The sequence below is a fragment of the Ochotona curzoniae genome, unplaced genomic scaffold (assembly GCF_017591425.1).
Source record: "Ochotona curzoniae isolate NIBS_2020 unplaced genomic scaffold, NIBS_Ocur_1.0 scaffold_1852, whole genome shotgun sequence".
In the NCBI taxonomy this organism is placed as follows: domain Eukaryota; kingdom Metazoa; phylum Chordata; class Mammalia; order Lagomorpha; family Ochotonidae; genus Ochotona; species Ochotona curzoniae.
Window position 1 is genome coordinate 56498819 of NW_024467087.1, and position 23987 is coordinate 56522805.

Here is a 23987-nt window from a genome sequence, read left to right on the forward strand (position 1 = left end):
TCCCCACATACCCCCACTGTGCTGGCACAAGGTCTAGCCATTACTACTTATCCTTCCAGTGCATTAGCAGGAAGCTCGAATTAACAGCAGAGCCAGTTCTTGATTCGAGGCACTGCCATATGGCATGCAGGAAACCCAAGTGGCAGCTTTTCCCAATGTACCACAATCCCCACCCCTTGTTTATGGCTTGTTCTCTCCAATAGACTCAGTGCCTTGAGAATGGGTGCCTAGTCTCATTCATCTTTTACACTACAATGCCTAATGTGATACTGTGAACATAGGTCGTACCTAGTAGATTTGCTGAATTGATTTAAAGTGGTATCCCAGAGACTAACACTACTCAAATCTCAAAGGTTATGTTGTCCCAGGTCCATAAGCAAAAACATGATATACTTTTTTGCTTTGCTTTCTTGCCTTTATGGTTTGAAAATGCCAGGGACAGTGTTCAACGTAAATGCTGGTATGGGTTAGCTAGACTAAGGCCTGAGGCTTCAGAGTCTCTAGGGGAGAGCTTAAGGACCTATTGGGACAGAATCTGTGAACCTGTCTTAGGTCCAACTGAGAGACAGTCAGGTAGGAAAGGGTGGTTTTTCCTGTTTGAGCATTTCTTTGCTTCAAAATATCTGTCTCCATGCTAATGTTATTTTAATCCCATTACACTATGTAATTTACTATAATCAGAAAAGCAAATTGTTGTGTATTCTTCCAAATCTGCTAATCACACTTTAACTCAAATTGGATTTTAAAAAATCTACTAAATTCACTTTCCTAAATGCGAAGCTAAAGCAAGCACAGAGCTATTTTACATTGTAGCTGTAAGAAATTAAAATCCCTCTCCAAAGTCATTTTTGTAAGTAGCATTTTTATAAATAAATGTAAGAGAATATGTGCCTTCAGTTTTGTTGTTTAAAGCTGAGATTTAAAAGTCAAAGCAAAGGAATGTCTGATCAGGTTTAGCCTTCTAATTCTAGAGAAAAGGAAGCCAGCATACCAGGAAGTTTATATACCTTGCATTGTGCATGTCTGCTCCTGATGAAACAGTTAAATATACCTCAATAATATGATACTAGATTTTCTGCCTTTGTCTGTACCTACAATACTATGGTGTACATGGGTAGATGACTGCTGTGATCATATGGGGAAGAATGGTGGGAAGGGAAGGTGAGAATGGAAGAGGGGAGAGGGAAAGGTGGGATTTCCTATACCTACAAAATTGTATCATGGGGCATAATAAAATAATTTCTTTTTTTGTGGTTTTCAAATTTCTTTATTTTTTTACATTTTATGATTATTGCTATAATTTTATGATACAGTTCCATATTCCCTTATCCCCTCCCAAACTCCCTCCCCCCCACCTAGTTCCTCTATATCATTACTGAAATATAGTTCTTCATACATACTCATATGTCCATCATTGCGGGCCTGGACAATGGCAGAGTCCAGAATCCTATTGTCAAGATATAGTGAACAGTTTCATTGTAAGTCCATCTTTGGAAGTAGAAATGCATACCACACTGCATCCTCACATCTGGATGTTAGTCTCCGTTTCACAGCCATTGTACATCCCCTTAAATGAAAAGTCATGATACAAAATCAACAATAGAAAGAAAACTAGAAATTTACAATGCCATGAAATTAAATGACATGTTACTAGATATGACAGTCTCCATTACACAGCTACTATACCTTCCCTTAAATGAAGAGCCACAAAACAAGAGAAAAAAAGAAATTAACAACACCATAAAGTTAAAACAACATGCTATTAAATGACTAACGTGTAGCTGAAGAAATGAAAATCAAGAACCTTCTTCAAGAAAGTGATGCCACTGCATGATTACGGGTCATTGAATGATTTAATCAGAAGAAAGTGTTTTGAAGAGATGAAACCAACAGAAAACAACAAAACCCATGTGATATAGTTTCTGCTGATTTTTGTTGAAGTGTGTTTCCTCCAGATAATAAACAGATGGGTTTTGTTTTTAATCCAGTCTACTAATCTATGATGTTTGATTGAGCTTAAGCCATTTACATTCAGAGTTAAATATGTATAGGTGGTACTTTGGTCTCGTCATTTTAGGAATGGGTTGTTTATTGGTTTAGTCTTCTGTTATCATTTTATCCATAATACTCAATTTCCCTTTGGAGGAAAAAAAGGAATTGCATAGAAACAACCTTACAAGATAAATATATATCCAAATTGAAACGATTTTTCTAACTCTATACAACGTAGAACTTAACTAAGCATCCATTCCCTTTCTCTTCTCTTCTTAACTCATCAAACTCCCATACTCAAACTCCCATACTCCAATCCACCTCTTCTTTATCTCTTCCCAAAGTGTATTTCCCCTCTGTTCTCAACCATGTAAGATTTCTCCCTCAGGGCTAGCATTGTGGTACAGTAGGTTAAACTGTAGCCTGTGACACCCATATCCCATATGAATGCCAGTTCAATTCCTGGCTGCTTCACTTGCAGTCCAGTTCCCTGCTGATACTCCAGCGAAAGTAGCAAAAAATGGTGCAAGTGCTTGGTCCCCTGCTACACACACAAAGCAGACAAGGATAGAGTTCTACCTTCCTGACTTCAGCCTGGCCTAATCCTAGCCATTGGAGCCATAAGGGGAGTGAACTATCATATGGGAAGATCTTTCTCTCCTTCCCTCTCTCTCTACTTCTCTTCTTCTTTCCCTCTCTTCCTCCCTCCCTCTAACTCTACCTTTCAAAAATAAAGATAAATCTAAGAACAAATTCACATTACTCCAAAGCCATGACTCCTGTGGGTACCTGGTCAGATTTTTCTATCAGACAAAATTTATCTTCTTAGAAAGATTTAACATCCCAAAGTAATGTTACAACAGTGCTAGTACGTACTCAAAAGTGGTATTCTGATCTTGTCTGACAACATTAACTGTTGATACTTTTTTATTCCTATGTACATGTGGTGTTATATTAATTTTTACTAAATGTTAATACTTAAGTGAAGAACTGCTATTTATTTCATTACCTAAATGATTGTGCAAGTACAGGAAGTGGTAAAATTATGAAAAGAGCATTTTGTTTTAAGAAAAAACACCTGGGCTGTGGGCCTGGCACAGTGCTCAACTGGCTAATCCTCCCCTTTCAAGTGCCAGGATCCCATGTGAGTGCCGATTTGTGTCTCAGCTGCTCCACTTTCCATCTGGTTCCCTACTTAAGGCCTGGCAAAGCAGCAGAGGATGGCCCAAGGCCTTGGGACTCTGAACCTGCAAGGGAGATCTGAAAGAAGCTCCTGACTCCTGGCTTCACATCAGCTCAGCTCCAACCATTGTAGCCATCTGATCAATGAACCAGCAGAGGGAAGATCTCTCTGTCTATCCCTGTGTAAATCTGCCTTTCCAATAAAAACAAGTCTTAAATAAAAGAAAAAATACTGAGCTCTTGGTTAGGCAATTTGAGTTTCTTTCATGTCTCTCTCATGCTTTTTTGTAACCTTAGCTATCACAGTGTCTCTTTCTGACCCTAGGTTTTCCCGGTGATTAAAATAGGCTTACCTGTAATTACCTATAGCCATATTGGAAAAAAAGACACTAAGTTATTGAAATGTAAAAATAATTTGCTCCTTATCAAGTCTTTGCCAAGATGGACTTACTTAGTGGCAGGGTTAAAGAAATGTAAATGATACCTGAAGTTCTATTGCATACATTCCAAAGACAAAGGTGCAGGGATTTGGTGTAGCAGATGAGACACTCCTTGGGATACCTACATTGCATATTGAATCACCAGGGTTCAAGTCCCAGCTCTGCTCCTGATTTCAACCTCCTACTAGTATGCACCCTTGGAGACAGTGACTGATGCCTCAAGTGTTGATTAGGGTTGAGTTAGCTCCTGGGCATTTGTGGAGTGAACCTATAGATGGGAGCACTCTCTCTCCTCAATTTTTTCCTTCCTCTTCCCTCCTTTTCCCTCCCTCTCTCAATCCCTTCCCTATCCTAACAAAACAAATATATAAATTTTAGGGGGAAAAATGATGCACAGAGCAATCCATGATATCAGTGTGATTCCATTTGACCTACTGAGTGCTTTCTGAAACAGAGGCAGCTACCCAATCTGATCATTCAGTTCAATGACAAATGAGGCCTCCTGAGACACGCATTTATCATACTAACAGTTAAGAGTCTGCTTGGAACACCAACATCAAGTGTGAGTTCCAATATCAGCTCCACTTCTGGTTCAACTTCATGCTATTTAATACTCTTGGAGGCAGCTGTTGTACCTACACATGGGAGATCTGAATGGAGTTCCAGGCTCAGCTCCAGCTATTGTAAGCACTTGGGAAGTAAGCCTGCATATGGAAGAGATTTCATATTGGAAATATGGCTGGAAATATTGGAAATATATGGCTGAGATTTCTCTTTTCCTTTCTTAGTTTCTCTTCTCTCTTACACTACATTTAAAATAAATAAAATTAATAAATAAATGTTTTTTTAACGTAAACAACAACAGAGGTTTGCACTGTGATGCATTGGGTCATGCTACCACTTGAAACGCCAGCATTCCATTTGAACACCAGTTCATGTCTTGTCTGTTCCACTTCAGATCCAGCTCACTGATAATATGCCTGGTATCTGCGAAATTAGCAAAAGACGGCCAAAATATTTGGGCCCTTGCTATTCATATAGTGAGACTGTGATGGATCCAGTTCCTGGTTCCTGAATTCAGCCTAACCCCCATCCTTAGTCATTGATGATTATTTGGGAAATGAACAACAAATGGATGATCTCTCCCCCCATCTCTCTCTTACTGTGCCTTTCAAATAAATAAGTAGATATTTTTAAAAGCCATAATCAAATGAGCCTTCTTTCTAAGAGGTAGCAAAATCAACATTCCCCTCCATTCTCCCTTTTAAAACTCCTTCTTTCTACATAAATATAAGTAAACATTTCATCCTCCTTTCCCTGACATACATGGTTTATAGGATATTCATCAATCAAGTTTTATAAAAAAATAAATTTGGAAATTCTAATTCTAAAATATAAATTTGCAAATTCTAAAATGTTATGGGAAACCCAGAAACATCTCATATTTTTAAATCAATGATTGCTAACACAGACTTTTTATGTTCTACATGAGAAAATAGTCCCAGATAGGTAATATATATTAAATCATAAAAGACTTACTGTTTTGGAGTTCCTCAATACTGAATCCATCTTTTATAGTATATGCATATTCATATGATCCTGAACTTACTATGGGATTAGGTCACGATATAACTATTATAAACTCAAAATTATCCTCACTCAGGAATGTGTTTAATACACCTAACCTATCAAACATCGACTATTCTGCCTTAAATCTACTCAGAACACTTAGATTGGCTTACAGTTGGGCAAAATCAACTAGCTGGAAATCTATTTTACTGAAAGACTGTATCCACATAATACTGGCAACATAGTATGCTGTAGAGAATCAGTTGTTTATCCTCACTCTTGCAGCATTGACTGGGAGCTGCAGCTCCTTATTACTGTCCCAACGCAAGAGAGAATTGTACTGCCTATCACTAACCTGGAAAAATACTAAGATCCAAAATTGAAATTGAGAGTACAATTTCTACTGAATGTGTATCACTTTCACACTATCAAGTCATCATAATAGGATACATAGGTATGCAATTGATATTCTTATATTAGCTCTCTGGCTATCAGTGGCAAGTTCTTTTAAATAGAATATATTTTACTTATTTATTTTTGTTTTCATTTTATTTGAAAAGCAGGAGGGGCAGATGGAAATAGAACTTCCATCCATTAATGAACTCCTCAAATGCCCACAACAAAGTACCTGAGCCATCATCTGCTATCTCCCAGGCTGCACATTAGCAGGAAGCTGTATTGGAAGTAGAGGACATGAAATTCCAACTAGGCACTCTGGATTGGGATGTGAGCATTCCAAGTAGTGTCTTAACTGCTGTTATAATAGCTAGTTCTAGTGTGTACTTTTTAATAAAAGGATGGATAATTAAAGCATAGGTGAAGTGGGACTGGAATGAACAAGGATTTATAGGCATCGAAGTTGTGTTATATAATTACTTTCTCCATCTTGAAGGCCTCAATTATTTTTCTGCATATGTTACTATCTAGGTAGGTGGGCATGGGATGAGAGCTACGGATGTGCATTTGGAGCCCTAAAAAAACTGCATGGTGCTGAATTATTTTTAGAAAAATCTGGATCTTTTTTGCAGTCACATTTTTAAAAATATTTCCTTATTTATTTAAAAGATAGTGTTTCAGAGAAGGAAACGAGACAGAGAAATGTGCCACCTGTGGCTGCAATGTCCAGGATCACAGAACTCCTTCAGGGTCTCCTACATGGGTACCAGGAACCCAAACACTTTGGACAAGCACTTGAGGAGTACTTCTCAAAATCCTAGTTAAGATCCTGAAAACTGAGAAATCAAGGAATTCTCTAGCTGTTTCATCTTTAGCAACCAAATTTTCAGGCACATGGAGTAAAAGCTTGAATATAATGTATATGAGCATGCGTGCATGAAGTGGCTTGTTTCTGAGGAGCATCCGAATAGGAAATAAGCAATCTCCTTATGCACACACCCTTTATCTCAAAAAATCTGCTCCGGTCTGTATCCTCCTTAAATAAGGGGCCATGATTAGGTTAAATGTGCTCTCTGGAGGGAAGCATAAGTGTACATGTTTTTCAAATTTCTTTTTTGAAAATGATGGGAGCCTAGAGGTTATAGAAGGACCTAGGAGGTGTGAATGATGTGTGAGTTTACAAACTGACTTCAAAGTTGTGTGGTAGATATAAACTATGAAGCACAATAGCAGTAATGAAACCAGATTTGAAACAGGCTTTTAAGACTCTTGTAGCTGAAATAATCTTTAAAATAGAAAATGTAGTAAACTTAATGACTGACATTATATATTTGAAATGTGCAGGTTGGACAGCATTTGGACTTGGAATGAAACAATAAGAGGTTACATTCATGGATAACCAACAAGATAAGGCTTTTGTGGCCTCAACCAACGGAGAAAACACTCTGATTAATGGGGTCAAAGAAAATGGTAAGGTAATTTAGTTATGGTATATACTAGCTCTCCTACTAGTCCTTTGTTGTTACTATGGATGATCAATATCCACAGAGTCCAGGATGCCTCTGAAATTGATGTTTACCCTAAACTTTATTCCACCAAACCTCTGACTGAGCTAGAAGTATCTGTAGGAGGCTTTGAACACAACTTCTTTCCCAAATCATCTGTATCAGTTTAAGTTCCTCAGAGTTCCTAGTGAATTCAAAATATGCTCTGATGTGAGGTTTAGAACCTCTGGATTCTCTAGGAGCTTCCAGAACATGGTTCTGAAGGATAAGTAAGAGCTTCATAGATTAAAACCATGAATGACTCATCTGAGCATTTTCCCGCTGAAATCCTTGACTCTCCAATTGATCAAGCAGTACAGCTCTTTATTTCAGAAATGAGCTCTGTCTTTCTCTGAGGGAAAAGGTAGGCCTAATGAGTTACTGTTTTTCATTTGCATGAATGTTCAACATAAAGTTGTTTTTGATGTTGTAGTTTTGATGTCTAAAGCCAGAAACACAGAGGCTTAGCTTATGTACTATGACTAGAAACTGATCAAAAGGAAAGGAAGTTAATGAGCCTGGTGTAAGATCCTTAACTTTATTCCTGTCATTATTTTTTTTCTTTTCTCTAGACTCAGAGGACCAGGATGTGGCAATGAAGTCATTTGCAGCTCTAGAAGCTGCTGCACCAGTCCAGCCTATACCAGCAGTACCAAAAGAGACCCTGATGTACCCCAGGGGTCTCCTGCCTCTGCCCTCTAAGAAGCCCTGTATGCAGAGCCCTCCCTCTCCTTTGGGCCTCATTGAAGCACCTGAACATGCCGCTAATAGTGCTTCTGTGAATGCCATCTCCCTAACATCTGGTGTTGCAAAAGGTCTGAATACGTGGTCCCTGCCCAATGAGTGTGAGAAAGCTCCATTTGCCATAATGGAGCCTTCAGGCATGTCGGCTCTAAATGGCGACTGTCTCATGCAGCCAAGCCGGACTTGCTTAGGCTGCTTCATGGAATCCAAGGATGCAGCAGATCCTGAGCCAGGGATCAGTCTAAAAGTTAGTGATCTAAATAGGGATTATGAAACATGTGCAGTCTCTGATATAGGGATTCAGTGCATTAATGCCGGAGAAAACATGAAATATGGAGAGCAGCTCCTCTCAGACCAGCTTCTGGGCTTCCCTCTGCATAAATCAAAGGCAGGAGATAGACGGGAAGCTGAGAAACCTGACATCGATTTGGAGGATCCAGCTCAGAAAAGTTATTATGAGGCATTGCTATTGGATAAATGTAATACAGAAGAAGCTTTGCTTGCAAATTCCAATCAGGACTGGGGTTACTTTGAGACTTTCATTAGTGAGAGTAAGATTGAACTGCTTGACCTCTGTTCCAAGAATGAGCTTTCTGTCAACCTGTTCTCTGAAGAAGATGTGGATAATTATATGTTTGATGATGATGAGTCAACACTGGGCAGTGATGTCTGCTCCCTGAAAATTCGCTATGAGTCTTTTCAGGACAATGTTCGAGACAAGACCACCCTTCTGATGCAGGAGGATGCCCAATTCAACTTTTTTCCAAGTGTCTTTACTACTTGCCCCAAGCGGGAATCTAAGAACGGGGCTCTGAAGCAAAGCAGTGATCTTTCTCAGTTCAAAATCCCTGATGTGAGCATCATCTGGGGCGAGGAGGATAAAAACTTGGACAAGAAGAAAGACAAAGAGGAAGTACAAGAAGACAAAGGTATTGAGAAAAAAGATGGAAAAGATAATGGAGAAAAATATGCCTTAAACAAACCATGCGGTGGAAGCGAGGTAGGGCAATTTAAGAACCCAAAGCAGGACCATATTGCTAATTCCTTAGAGACGTCAGGGAATTTCAGTGATGACAGTTCCTTCCTTGAGGTTTCATATGATGCCATGGGAGAAATAAAGGATTGTAGCCGCTATATGGCTCGGGACACTAACTCCAGCAGCTCCTCCTCCCAGCAGAACTATGGACTACGAGCTAAGAGAAAAGTCAGATACAGTGAAGATTATCTATATGATGTTGACTCACTGGAAGGTGAAAAGGTAAACGAGAGGAAAGAATGGCTGCCAGGTGGTTCCAAAGAGGAAGATGATGATGAATGGTGTCCCAAAAAGAGAAGAAAAGTAGCTCGTAAGGAGCCCCCTGTTATAATCAAATACATCATTATCAACCGCTTTAAAGGTGAAAAGAACATGCTGGTGAAGTTGGGTAAGGTGGATGCTAGTGAGACAACAGTAAATTTGAGTGAGAATCAGCTCAACAAATATGCCAAGCTGGCACCCTTAAAAGGATTCTGGCAGAAGAAGAAGAAGCAGCGAACCAACATAGACTCCATCAAGACACCTTTATGCCAAAAACAGAGCTTTGAACCAGGTAGCTTTGAAGTGTCATTCCTGCCACCTGCTCGAAAACGAAAATCTAAACTTGGCAACAGACATAGAATTCAGAGAATTTCATCCGTGGAATCTTCAGCAAGTAGTAAGCAGGTTTCATTTTGCAATGATCACCGGCAAGGTAGTAATCGTAAGGAAGAGGGAGGCTTAAAAGTTACACTGAAATCTGCCCCTCTGGTTGCTCCCAGCTGTGCAAATGGATCACATTTAAATGAAATTACAGGTCCTGACTCAGTGAAAGTCAAAACCCAAGACACAGAGTTGAAAGGACCAGAGAGAAAAGTGCTTAACAAAATTAAATTTAAAAGTGAAGCTAGATTAAAATCCAAGAAAATCAAAGCTGGGCAAGAAAGCAAACCAGTCATTCAAACAAGCTCTCTCCTGGAAGAACAACCCTCTGAGGCTAATTTAAAGAATGATGTTGTTACTGGGACCTCAAACAGTTCCAGTCTATCTGAAATTCAAGAATCAAAGGTTGCTAAGAATCCCACTTTCCTGCCAACCACTTGCTCTTCTGAAATGCCTCTATCATCTGCTAATGTTGCCACCAACATACCAGTTATCCCTGGAGGTTATCTGCAGACATTGTTAGATGCTTCTGACTTATCAAATAATACTAATATCTCGTACTTTACTCACAACTCCCCAGAGCAGAATAAAAGCAGCCTGACTCCAACAGAAAAGCCGTTTGTACCTCTCCAGCCTGCTCAGGACTGTGTGCTCTCCTCATCCTCTGACTCTGAGATGCAGCAGTCATCCCATAACTTCAAAATGGAATCAAACAACTATGGAAATGTGTGGCCCAACAAAGCGTCTGGTCCACAAGAATTCTTGCCTGAAGTTTCAAGGGAGATAGCTCCAACCCCATCTAGTGAATTTGGAGCCTCTCAAGTAGTCTCCATGGAAAATAACCTCACAGCTACAACATACAATCCAATCTGCCTCAGTAGTGGTGGCAGTGGTTGCAACAAGGTTCTGTATGCCTCTGTGCAAGACACCCATATCCCATCTGAAGACACTTATCAATTATGTCACTTCAATAATGGAGAGATCTGCTTTCCTTTCCAGCAGGGCCCACTCAACACTGATGATGGTCGGCTCTTTGGCTTTGATTCAGTGGTCCCACTCTCTGTCAGCTCAAACAACTATTGCTCCTTAAGCTTAAAGTCCTGTGAAAAGGAAGGGGATGATGATATCACTGATGACTTCCTGGCCCATTGCAGCCCCAAGCTGGTGATCCAACAGAGCATTGATGAGATAGCACCACTAAAGGAGTCCACTGATCTCCTGGATATCTCCAACTTCACTCCCGACAAATTCCGCCACTCTTCACTCTCAGAGATGTCTCCACCTGACACCCCCAGTCTTTCTCCTCAAATTACCAGATGTGAGAATATCAAGACACTGGGAACACTTAAGGGATTCCAAGAGGCTGTCCCAGGATCATTGGGCAGCATGGAGAAGGTCAAGTGGGACTGCAGTACCCTTTCACAGCAGGTCCAAGTGGATGATGGATATACTTTAAATAACCATCAGTTTCAGTTTCATATGTTCAATGACGAAGATTCTGTCAGCCTGCTCCCCAAAACTCCTTGCCTATCAACATTTAATGATTCATCTGGTCAAATTAGTACCAGTAACAAAGTGTCAAAATCAAGAAAGAAAAGTTCACCTGGCAAGAATGGGGCGCTAAACCAAAGCTTATCTCAGAAAAACACCAGGAAAAAATCTCCCAAAGCCAACAACAAAGGAACTGAAAAGCCACCTGGCAAAACCTCCCGTCAGCTCCCTAAGTCAACAAAGAAAGGGAAATACATGGCTGCCATCAGTGGAGAGAAAATGCAAATTGGCATTGGCCGTGGAGGAGGTCAAAGTAACAGCATGTCCTCAACTGGGAAGACATTGACTGAATGTATCCAGCATGGAGGTCCTATGGCCTCTATGAAGGTCCCAAGTCACAAGGGACTTTCCGGAGACTGGACACTGGGGAAGGAGAGTGGCCCAGGCTGGAATGACATGAACATGGGCACCAACACCAACAGTCTCCTAGATGATGACCAACGAGAATTTCAGGAGCCTTCCTATATCTTGTCCAACATTGCCTCTGGTATGGCAGATGTGCAGAGATTCATGATGGCCTCTATAGAGCCCCTTTGGGAACCCATGGAACAACATGGCGACCCCAACACATTTTACCCTCCTGAGTCCAATAGTCTAAAATTAAAAACCCTGAAAATATTGGCTGGGACACCACAGGAATCTAAGAAAAAGATCAACAGTGGGTCCACAGGAGCCACTAAGAATCACAGATCAATCAAAGGCGTGAGCAAAAGCAATGGGAAAGCAGCAATAGGTGATCCTGGTCGTGCAGACATGCCTGGTTATAATGAGGACTCTCGCTCTGCTTTTTTTGATAAAAAGTACAGTAACATGAGCACTTTAGGCAATAACGGACCGACACACAAAAAGTTATACCGTCACAAATCCAGCTCCAAGGCCCTGAGAGATGACAAGTCTAAGGGAAAGCGTGTGGAGCGAGAACAGATCCACAAGGATGAGGCTGGGACAGCTTCTTTTGAAAAACTAAGGTAATACTGCACCAAAAAGCTGAGATGATGCACCCTTAGGTCTCCTACTACCTGCTAAGCCCACAGTCTCTTTTTTTCCCTGTTAAAAGCAAACATTTGCATGAAAGAAGCTGTCCAATTTCTCTCTTTTTCAAATTGAAAAAAAAATAAGGAAAACAGTGCATGAAAATCCCTGTATCTTTGAGCCACCCAAAGGATCTGGGCAGTTTTGTTGTCACTTGTTCAGGGATAACCTCTAACAAGCTACTTTTTCTTCTGCTTATCAACATTAATTTTTACTTACTTAGAAAATGGAACTAAAATACGCTCCTCCAGAATGATTTTGAGAAGGGAAGGGCTTTACAGTATAACATATTTGGAACAACAGAATCAAAAAGTAATGCAGACAAAAAACTAAGATCATTTAAACAAAAAGCATTAGTTGGAAGACAAAATTTCCACATGTGGCAAATAGGAGTACTTTCTAGTGCCCCTGCTATTTGTATCTCTTTCTGCATCATACGACAGAGAGTGTGATGCTAACAAATTTAGATTTATGATCCCTTTGTGGGACATACACTAAAACTAACCAAGATGGCATAAATTGGTCTTTCTGCAGGGATTTTGACTACAATCTCTAAAGCAGAAACAGCATTTTGGGTTTTACGTGTGTTTGAAGAAGAGACTCACATTTTCCAGAAAGACACTTGCTGTTTGTATTTTATTTCTTTCAAAATATGCCTTGTGGTATGTATGTTCACATGTAAGTGCTTAAAGAAAATTTTTAAATTGTGGGAATAAGTCTTTGGAAGAAAATTTTAATCTGATGTTCTATGTGAAAGACTTAAAAAAATCATACAGTTGCACAAGTAGTTTATGCACTATTTACCCACAAGGAAAAATGGAAAAGATTGTGCCAAACTACAAATAAGTGACTGTACTGTATATATTTTTACTTTCTATATCAAAATTTGGTTGTGAGTATTTGGGGAGTTTGTCCCTGTTGATTTACTAGAAACATTCCAGTGATTCTTGCTATTAACCACTCCCACTTATGTGGATAGCACCTGTAGATCACAGTGGAAAAATATGTTGTGTTACACAATTTACCAAAAGTTAAAGGATACTGTTTCAAATGTGCCAGATTTCCTTACCTCATCTCACACATTCACCCCTACAGTTTAAAGCTCATTAAATAATTTTAAATGTGTGCATGTGGGTGTGTATACACATCCACACCCATACATAGATATATATACATACACACATGCATACATTCTTTTAAAATTTTAAACTCCGTTGTCTTGTATGAAAAGGCACAATAAGGATTTATTTGTTCTATTGTCTAAGGGTTAAAATGTTGGAAAAGTCTGAAAGTTACAACAGCTCAGTCCATTGGGGACCCGAGTATATGCATTTACAGAACCTTTTACAAGGAAACAAAACAGCTGCTTTGAAAGTTTGTATTCAAAAGCAAAATCTGTAGCTGAAAATTATTTAAAGTGCAAAGTTATATTGCTGATACTTTATATCTCAGTTTTATATATTTTATAATAGTCTGGGATAAATTATAAAATAGCTATAAAATCAACACTAATGATAAATGAAGTACATAGATTGCTTTTATTTAAGTAGTTTCCTAAATGTGTTATTCCAGTTTTGTCAAAAGTGCACTCATTTCACAGCTTTAGCGTTCTTTAAGTGTTTTATCTTGCAATGCCAATGCCATTTAAACAAAATGTCAAGGCATCTCAGTTCAACCAAATTTTTCTTCCTATGAGTTAACTATGCGTAAAATCAGATAAATTGAAAATGTTGTGGTATCAGCTGATTTGGACCATACATACTTGTCTGAGAACTAATATTTGTGATAGCACACATTAAACTTGAATCTCAATTTTTCATATAAATTTTTTAAATCACATTTTTAAAATTCAGCCCTCCCCACCTTTGAAAACAAAATTTCACAGCTCCAACATCCCTCACTCCTAGCCTTTTCTTCCCCTTTCTTCACCACTTGACTTCTAGCATTTGATGTCTTTTACTTGCACAGCTGAAGGCCTGTGCATCTGATGACTGGTGCATTATGGCACAGATGAGATAATGGATGTGCAAGCGCTTTGTAAATCGTAAAGTGCTATACAGATATAGGGGATTAATATTATTAATGTTGTTGGTTGTTGTTGTTGTTACTATTCTTACTAATATTGTTGCTAACCTAATAACTTGTGAATATATAGGCTGGGGTGGGAGGGTGGAGAATAAGTGGGTGGGGAAAAGGGGGACTTAACAAAAAAAAAAAGGAAGATGTCTCAAAAAGAAAAAATGAAGCAAAATATGAATCTACCTAGTCAGTTCCACAAACAGAGAAATGTATTCACAAACAGAAGCAACATGTGAAAGTAGTCAGAGAGAAAGGGAAGGAAAGCATCTTATGTGTAAGTTTACACACTTTGCAGTCCATGATTCCATTCACCAGCCTACTCCGTTACAGCTAGGTAGGAAAATGAATAAGCCTATTCTCTTGATTGTGTATGTTCCCAGCATCAGTCTCTTGTATCTGTGGGGACAAGTGGGTGAGGAGCAGTTTGTGAATCCGACTCAGGCCCATTCCTAGGCTTTGATGCTCTGTGTGTAGTGAACCCTGGCAAATTATGTAGTGGAAAGGCACTAGGTGAAACATGTCTCTTGCCCTACAGCTGCCATCCAAAAGGCAAAACAATCAAACTTGGAACATTTTTTTCTCTTTGTCTGCTCTGATAGCTAGCTGTTTATAGTAAATGCTATGGCTGGTTTCTGGGAACTGGCCTTTGTTTTGTTTCTCTTTTTGTTTGTTCTGCTTTCTGGATGAGTTTTGGCTTGGAATCACCAATTCAGCTGTATTGTGATCCCCAAGACTCTGCACCTCAAAGTCACCTGCTGGCTTACAGGAATGGAGTGCTTTCTGTATAATCCAAAGGTGGCAATCAAAGTACTAAAGAAAATGTTCCCTGAGTAAAAGGTGTTTTGATAAAAGTAACTACACAAGCAGTTGTCCCAGGTTTCTTTTTTCAGCATCAGTTCAGCTTCGGAGAACTAGATAAGACTAAGGTGGAAGGACAGCCTGAAACTGTTGGGAAATTATTTCCTTCTCAGAGCTTGTTATCATGAGTCCTGTGGAGTGGATGCACTCTTAGCTGCTCCTATGGAGCCCATGAAGGGCCAATTCTAGTTCATCCCTTTTTTCCAAATGTAGCTGCCATTTTAAAACACATTTTTAATTGGTCTGCAATGCATTATATATTTTAATGCATAAATTAGTTACTCATACCCAGTCATTTCATACTGAAACATAGCAAGAGACTGAGGCTGAGAAATGAGGAATAGACCAAGGCAGAAGATGCTTTTTCTCTTAATTGCATTTAAAATCCCTCCCCGTACATGATGTTCTGAGTTGTTCAACATTTAACACTCTGTTGTTTCCATCTCTGCTCTCAAAATTTCTTTTCTTTTAGTCACAACATAGTAGGCCAGACTTGCTAGAGATCCCTTACTCAACCAGCTGCCTTAGTGGAGTGAAGACCAATGTATAAAAATGATATTTTGTTCATGACTAATATCTCAAGTCAGAAACATTGACTTTTCCTTGGTTGGAAATTCTTGATTACCACTCCATCCTAACCTCTCTGAGAAGCTGATTCCTATCAATACCTCCTTGACGGTATCCTGTTTAATCTTTATTTTCCTGAAAATAGTATCCTCCTTTGTTCTTACTTAACCTGGGTCTTTGGTCTTGGAATTTTTTCTTCTCTGATGGCCTTGTAGTCCACGTTCCCAAATTGTCAGTTTAACAATCTTAACCCAGCTGCTTTCTTCTGGAAGTTCAGAGGAGAACCTTCCCCTTCTTGATTATCTTTGATTTGGCCATTTTCAGATCTAATTTTATATGCACACACACATACACAAAAATTGTTACCTGACTGTACAAAAATGGAAGCTCCTTTTCCTTTAAAAATTATAAGAAGAGGTCTGATCTCCTGCCCTGGTTAGGCGCTGTACTGTGTGGAACAGGGTGCTGAAACAGAGGCTCTGACCAAGGGTCTTTGACACTTTGGGGGTCATGTTTAGGCTGCGATAACCAGCTTGAACCAGTGGCCTTCTTCTCTGCCTCTCCAGTGTCTCAGATACCAGCTGCCTCACCTATGCTGCTTCCTCCCAGCTTTCCCTACTGACTTTTTCTTGCTACTCTGTGCAATTATGTGTTAAGGCCTTACCTTTTCCTAAATGTTTTCAAATCTCCTGCACTACCTTGACCATCACTTCTCCAGCCATCTCCCTGAAGTCCTTGGTGCTAGGTGGGCTTTTTTGACAGCTTTCACCTTCTCTGACCTTTCTCCTTGCTGGGAATCATCTGTATGTATGCGGGGAGTGCAGGAGGGGTTAAGAGTGTACATGTGTATGAGAGAGAGAAAAGCATAAAAAATGCTTCAAAAGCTGTAAACATCTCTAACTAGCATCTTATATTCTGTTCTGTGAGGTCCTGCATTTCTAGCAGATTTTTGTTTTAGTGGGTTTGAATTGGTGTTGACTGCCTAAAGGAGAAAAACTGTATATATCCAAGGACCTCTTAACCAAGCTTGCTCTTACAAAGTTGAACCAGTCTGCTGCAGATCCACCACATCTTCAATTTACAGATGCTCTGAGAACAGTTCCAATTGAAGAGAGCTAAGTTTCTGCACTAAAGAGGCAAATGGAGCACTAGCTAGTCCTAACTATTCTTAGAACTAAAAATGTATGTTTTCTCCTGTATTATTGAGAATTTCTCTAATGTCATTTTCTGTTAGGGATTTTTAAATGATTTCCCAATACTACAGAAATATCATTTTTATGTAAGACTAAAGTGAGATTGATTTGTTTTCAAACCATAAAATTAACAAATTCTATAGATATGTTTAAAATTCTGGTTTAGTACCAACATCGAACATTTTAAATTGCACATATGAATCTTGTCAACACAATGTAGGCCAGGGATTTTGTAATGGTTTCTCAAAAACCCAAATAAGAGATTTTTTTTTTTAAAAAGTTTATTTGTGTTGTTTAACTTGAAAAACACTGTCATCAACTTGAGGGTGCTCAACTAGCATGGGATTATTTTAATGAGAGTACTCAGGCTACCCTTTAAGGCACATTTTTACTCAACATCAAACAGTAGCTATAGTCATGCAGCAGAGCTCCCATTGCAGCTACATGATACTTGAGATGTGTTCTTAGTTTCAGAATCATACCTAAAAGATAAAACATTGAAGAAGGACAGTGTAAAGAAGAGATGCTTAGTATAGAATCTAAGGTATGAATGAGGCTTTTAAAATCAGCATGTGGGTAAATAATTACTAAAGACATGAAAGAAGCACTCATCCACACAAGATGGAAAGAATGTCAATCCATCCAAAGGGTTGGTGGGGGGGATTGGTTTCTGAGTCTCAGAAGGACATCCCATTCAAAAAGAATAAAGGAGATAGTTAAGCCATTCTGCCTCTTTGAGAGATGCGTGGTTGTACAGCACAAAAGCAAAGGCTTAGAATGAAAGTTAGAAGAGGCCTTTTGTTTTTTACTCCCAGTGAAGAGGGTAGAAATCTTAAGATGCTCTATTGGGATACCTGTAGCACTGACTGGAGTTTGCTGCCTACAGTTTTGAATGTACTAGTCCTTAGTTTCCATAGAACTGAACGCACCTCTTTTAGTAAGTTACTGATTTATGGTGCTAAAGAAAACTATGACCCCCTATTTCGTTCTTCTCCTTCAAGCCCCTTAAGGATATAAGAAAAAAATAAAATAAAAGCATTAGAGGCCCTTTTTATGAATGTACCCTAAGTTTCTGTTTGACATATGACACTGCAACTTTAAAATGTTAGAAAATGATTTGCCTTTTTCTTTTAGAATTAAGCTTTATAAATAATCTGTAGAGTCAATTGAAGTATAAAGCTTAAGGATCACTCTTAAGACGCCTACAAAATCTTGTATATTTTTAAGTGTGCCAATTTGTAACATATTTTGTAAGTGTATATTTTTCTTAGAAAAGTGCTGTGAAGTGTCTGTATGTGAGAGTTTTCCTTTTTCTGCACCACTAGGTGCTAATAAAAGGATATTTACTTCAAAGTTTCTGGTTTTAGAAACCACAATACAAAGAAAAAATACACTTTTGTTGGGAATTTTGTAACACAAAACATGTTGTGAAAGAGTGTAGTGATCTTGTGCAAAAGAAAATGAACATTTGTGAGCTTCTTGCTGTTTTATAGATTTTCTTGTAAATTATTCTTGTAACACCTCTGGTTTTGTTGTTCTTGTTGGAAAAGTTTTAAATATTTGTGACTGAATGTATGGTGAAACTGTCATAATGTTATCTAGCTGAGTTTTGTTATTGTTTATGGAATAAATAAAAAGAAAAGTTTAAAATATTGCTTTAGAATCATATGTAATAGAAATCAAACCATTTCTAATTAAAGTTATGTCCCAAATAAAGAGTTCTTCTTTGTCTAGAGCAGTGTTTCTCAAACTGTTTGTGGTTAGAGACCTACTTTTTAATGCAATTCATGATTGATCGATGTAATTAGAGAACACAATAAAAATGAGTTTCTAAAACAGTTAAGTGGTTTTTTTAAAAAAGGCATTCAAATTAACATTCCCAGATATATTAAGAGTCAATTTATAAAATTATAACAGTGTAGGAAAGGGGAAAGTTTGAGACATGCTTACTGATCAATGTCAAATTGTCTTGGAAATTTCTACAATAATGCTTTGAGTAACACTTTAAATAGAACCAGCAACATTGCCATGCTGGGAACTAGTTAGGGATTCCAGGCCATAGGCCAATCCTTCAGAATCAAGTCTGAATTTTAACAAGATCTTAGATGACTCGTGTGTATGTTAAAAGTTTGAGAAGCACTGGGCTAGAGTTTTGTGTAGGGGGCTCTTTTGCCCCTCAAATTGGGAAATCATTTTCTAATGTGTCCCATCTTTAAAAATTCCTTATGAACAAATGATGTCCTTGTTTTGTGGTACAGATGGATTCTGCAGAGATGCAGTCTTTCAAGTGTTAAAACTGTTTATTGAAAATAATAAATGCTGGTTTGCCTGGCACCTAAAATATGTCAAATTTTCCGTAATTCCCTACAGTTCCTGCATCATTTTGCTTAATACACACTCGCGAACCCTCTTTCCTTTAATCAAGTTTTTCCCAAGCTCTGTCACCACATGCCAAATATTTTAATATTTGCCAGATTTAGGAAACCTGGATATCGATTTTGAGTACCCAAACCATTTAAGCCACACACTAGAACCTAGAGACCTGGCTGAACACATCAAGGTCATTATGGCACACACAAATTAGCAGCCACTTCCCTGATTTTGAGTAACATCACTCAAAGAAACAAAAAATGTATATAAGGGCATAGTCATATTTACTGAGTGACTTTATCCACTTCCACCACCTCAACTGCTACCTACTTTTGCACAAATCACTCCTAATCAAAGTTGAAATAATACCAAAAGTTTAGAGGAAAGTGGCAGATTTTTTGTCAAAAGAGTTAGCCTGTCTTGAATTTGAGCTCTAAATTCAATTAATATGGGGATAGAATGATTATGTGGTCTTCTATTTAAAAGTTGAAAGGGCTGGTATTATGGCACAGGGTGTTAAGTGGCCATCTGTAATGCTGCCATTCCATATGAGTGCCAGTTGGTCTCAGCTGCTCCACTTCCACTCTAGCTGCCTCATTCACCTGGGAAAGTAGAGCAAGATAATCCAAGTCTTTCATGCAGTAGGCAGGGGCCCAAGCACTTTGGCCATCTTCTGCTGTTTTCTCAGGTGCATTAGCAGGGAGCTGGATTGGAAGTGGAACAGCTGGGACTAGACCTGGCACACATATGGGACACTGGTGTCACAGGTCACGGCTCAACATGCTACAGCACTGTACCAACACATAAACACATAATTCTTGAAAAAGAAGGGGCAGCATTGTGGTGCAGCAGGTTACCTGTTTATTTATTTGAAATTGAGAGAGAGAGAGAGATCTTCCATATCTTCCATCTGGTTCCCTTCCCAGGTGGACACAATAGCTTGGTTTCAGCCAGCTCGAAGTCAGGAGCTAGAAACTGCATTCAACTTTCTCATGATAGACCCAGATGAGGTTGCTGGATTCTGGCTTCATCTTGGTCCAGTTTCTATCATTGTAGCCATCTAGGGAGTGAACCAGTGGATGCGTCTCTCTCTCTCTCTCTCTCTCTCTCTCTCTCTCTCTGACTTTCAAATAAATAGAATCAATATTCTTTTTTTTTCTTTTTTTTCTTTTTTTTATTGTTGTTTACATTGTATTATGTGGTACAGTTTTATAGGCGCTGGGGATTCCCCCCACCCCTCCCATACCCCTCCCCCCATGGTGGATTCCTCCACCTTGTTGCATAACCATAGTTCAAGTTCAGTTGAGATTCATTCCTTGCAAACACATGCCTAGCATAAAGTTCAGCGTCTTATTGTCCAGATAAGTTCAGTGGCCTCTTGGGGAGACCTTCTCTGGTCTGAAGGTAGGGCTAACAGAGTAAAGATCCAGTCAGTTAAAAGCCCCAACAAAACCTCAGTATCAATATACAACATTATGGAATTAATTGACATAGTATTGGGTAAACAATATGTTAAAAATAATGCAAGTTCCATTCTTCGAAACATCTGGGTTGAGACAGCATCAATGACAGGTTCAAAAAATAACAAACAACCAAACAAAAAATTACAGGTTAAATCAAGGCAAACATGTGGTATCTAACCTTTTGGGATTCGCTCATTTCCCTTAGCATTATAGTTTCCAGTTGTGCCCATTTAGCCACAAAGAACTGCATTTTGTTTTTTTTAATAGCTGAGTAGTATTCCATGGAGTAAACAACTCAAAATCTGCATACCATATGACCCAGCAATAGCACTCCTAGGAATATATCCAAAACACCTGTTTTACGACAAACCAACATGCATCCCTATGTTCATTGCAGCACAATCAGTAATTGCAAAAACATGGAAACAACCGAAATGCCCATCAGCAGATGATTGGATAAGAAAGCTTTGGTTCATCTACTCCATGGAATACTACTCAGAATCAATATTCTTAAATGATAAAAGAAGTACAAGACTGTGACATGTGTTTTAGAACTACTGTATCAGAGTGAGTCTCATCTTAAATATCTTCCCCACATTGCAATAGAGTCTTTTAGTCTATTTTGTCTTCTATACTGATCCAAGATAAGCATCATTTATTTTTGGTCTACTGTGTGCCAAACTCTTCATGTAAATTATAATTTTCTACAAAGATGCTATGAAGGAGATATTTTTCCTATTTAATATATAAGGAAATTGAGACAGAGAGGCAAAACCAACTTTTTCAGGATCACAAAAAGTATCTAGTAATCATCAAAGGCCTTCCCCAAAGCTCACTGAAGCCTTTGTGTTTGTCCCATCACAAGGTATCTCTAACTTTATACTCATTTCCAGGTCAAAAATACAGTGCTAATTATTAATTTTAGCATTAACCATTATTTAATAAACAGTTATTCATGTCAATTATTAGATTACATAAATGCTAGGAAAAATAAAGCATTTAAATATAATGTTTTTGCAAAGCTCAACGGGTTCTTTTCTCAGCTGAGTATAGAAATAAAACGCTGGGAATGGTTTGCAGACAGAAAAGTTTATCTACAAAGTGAGCAAGTGAATGTAAAAGGAAAAACAAAGGGAAAAGAAGCTACAATGTAAGAGCCAGAGATGAGGTATCTCTTGAAAACAAAAAGGGAAAGACAACGGAGTTTCAGGAAGTGTCTTAGTTTTTAACGGTTCCCTGACTCCTCCTTGCCTGGGCAGGAACCTGCAAAAGACCTTCCCCATTTCTGTTCTCAACCAATTTAGGAAACGGCTGGGCAATTCCTACACTGCCCATTTAGAAGTGTGATTTCCTAACCACCTGATGAGGGACAGCTGTGGACTTGCTAACAAATGGCAAGTTTCCCTTCTCACTGTGGTGTCAGGATCTTCAGGATTTAAATACTATCCTGTTTGCCAGCACTCAGTATGTGCAAACATGGAGCAGTGAAATGGTGGCTCAGGGAGAATAGCTTCATAAGGCTTGTCCCTGGACATGATAAAAGATTTTAGCAGGCTTGAATGGTCTTATATAAAATAGGCTTTGCTTCTAGGAGTCCGCAGATCAAACAAGCAAGTACAATTTAATAATTTAAACGGGGAAAAACCAATGGTCAGTTTAAAACAAATAACCACATATATATAAAGTAACTGATTTAGTAGCTGTAAGCACCTGAGGCCAAACAACCTCCATCATGCCAGCATTGTGGTGCACCAAAGTTAAGACTTTGCCTAGAACACATCCTATATGAACATTGCCAGCATCCCAAAAGAGCACCTGTTAGAGTCCTGTCTGAACTGCTTCCCATCCAGCTCCCTGCTAATGTGCCTGATAAAACAGTGGAATGCAGCCCATAAAGGAGACCAGGATGGAGTTCCTGACTCCTAGCTCCTGGTTTTGGCCTGGTCTGGGGTATTGCAGCATTGCATTCCCATTTCGGGAACAAATCAGTGAATGGAAAATCTTGATTTCTCTCTCTATGTCCCTGAATATCTCCCTTTCAAATAAATAGAATACATTTTTGAGATGTAAAAAAGAAAGAGAGAGAGAGAGAAAAAAGAAAAAATCAAATGAAGGAAGGAAAAGTCCTGTATCCACTGTTATGGAAAGACCAATGTCACAAAATGCCACTTTTGGGGCCACCTTTGTAAGACAGTACTTTCAGCTACCACCTCCATCATATGAGTGCTAGCTCAAATCCTAGCTACCCATTTCTTTTTTTGTTTTTTAGATTTATTTATTTTTATTGGAAAGGCAGATAAACAGAGAGGAGGAGAGACAGAGAGGAAGATCTTTTGTCCAATGATTCACTCCCCAAGTGACAGCAACGGCCAGTGCTGTGCCGATCCGAAGCCAGGATCCAGGAACTTCCACCAGGTCTCCCACACAGGTGCAGGGTCCCAAAGCTTTGGGCCATCCTCTACTGCTTTCTCAGGCCACAGGTAGGGAGCTGGATGGAGCTGGATGGGAAGTGGGTCGCCGGGATTACAACCGGCGCCCATATGGGATCCCAGCGTGTTCAAGGCGAGGACTTTAGCTGCTAGGTCATGGCGCCGGGCCCAAGCCACCCATTTGTGATATAGCTCCCTGCTAATACATATGGGGAAGCATTGGGAGATGGCTCAAGTACTTGGGCCTCGCCCACCTGCATCGGAGACCTAGATGAAATTTGAGGCTCCTGGCTTCAGCCTGGAATGGTCCCAATCATTGCAAACATGCAGACAGTGAAACAATAGATGGAAGTTCTCGCTCTCTCTCTCTCCCTCTCTCTCTTTCTCACGTATCCTTTCATTCTGTAACTCTGCCTTTCAAACAAAACAAACTGTTTATGTAAAATGCAATTCCCAGTAACAAATCTCACCTTCTAATCTTTCCCACATTTTGAAATCAGAATTTAATGAGATCACCATTTACTACGTGTGTGATTTGGGACAAATTGGTTTAATTTTTGTATCTCAACGTGTCCACTCAGAAAATCAGTATAGGGCCCGGCGTGACAGCATAGCAATTAAAGTCCTCGCCTTGAACACGCTGGGATCCCATAAGGCGCCGGTTCTAATCCTGGCAGCTCCACTTCCCATTCAGCTCCCTGCTTGTGGCCTGGGAAAGTAGTTGAGGATGGCCCAAAGCTTTGGGACCCTGCACCCATGTGGGAGACCCGGAAGAGGCTCCTGGCTTTGGATTGACACAGCTCCAGCTATTGTTGCCACTTGGAGAGAGAACCAACAGATGGAAGATCTTTTTCTCTGTTTCTCTTTGTCTCTGTAAATCTGTCTTTCCAACAAAAATAA

The 23987-nt window shown here is 39.3% G+C and overlaps 1 protein-coding gene across 1 annotated transcript in view; it reads left to right on the forward strand.

The window, feature by feature from the left end:
* Positions 1-13175, forward strand: part of NEXMIF (neurite extension and migration factor) — a 161568-nt gene extending 148393 nt beyond the window's left edge. Inside the window, exons 2-4 of the mRNA XM_040999909.1 lie at positions 6924-7049; positions 7696-12064; positions 12663-13175. Coding sequence (XP_040855843.1) covers positions 6971-7049; positions 7696-12064; positions 12663-12684 — 4470 coding nt within the window. The 5' untranslated portion in view covers positions 6924-6970 and the 3' untranslated portion in view covers positions 12685-13175. The remainder of the gene's footprint in view (positions 1-6923; positions 7050-7695; positions 12065-12662) is intronic.
* The last annotated feature ends 10812 nt before the right edge of the window (positions 13176-23987 follow it).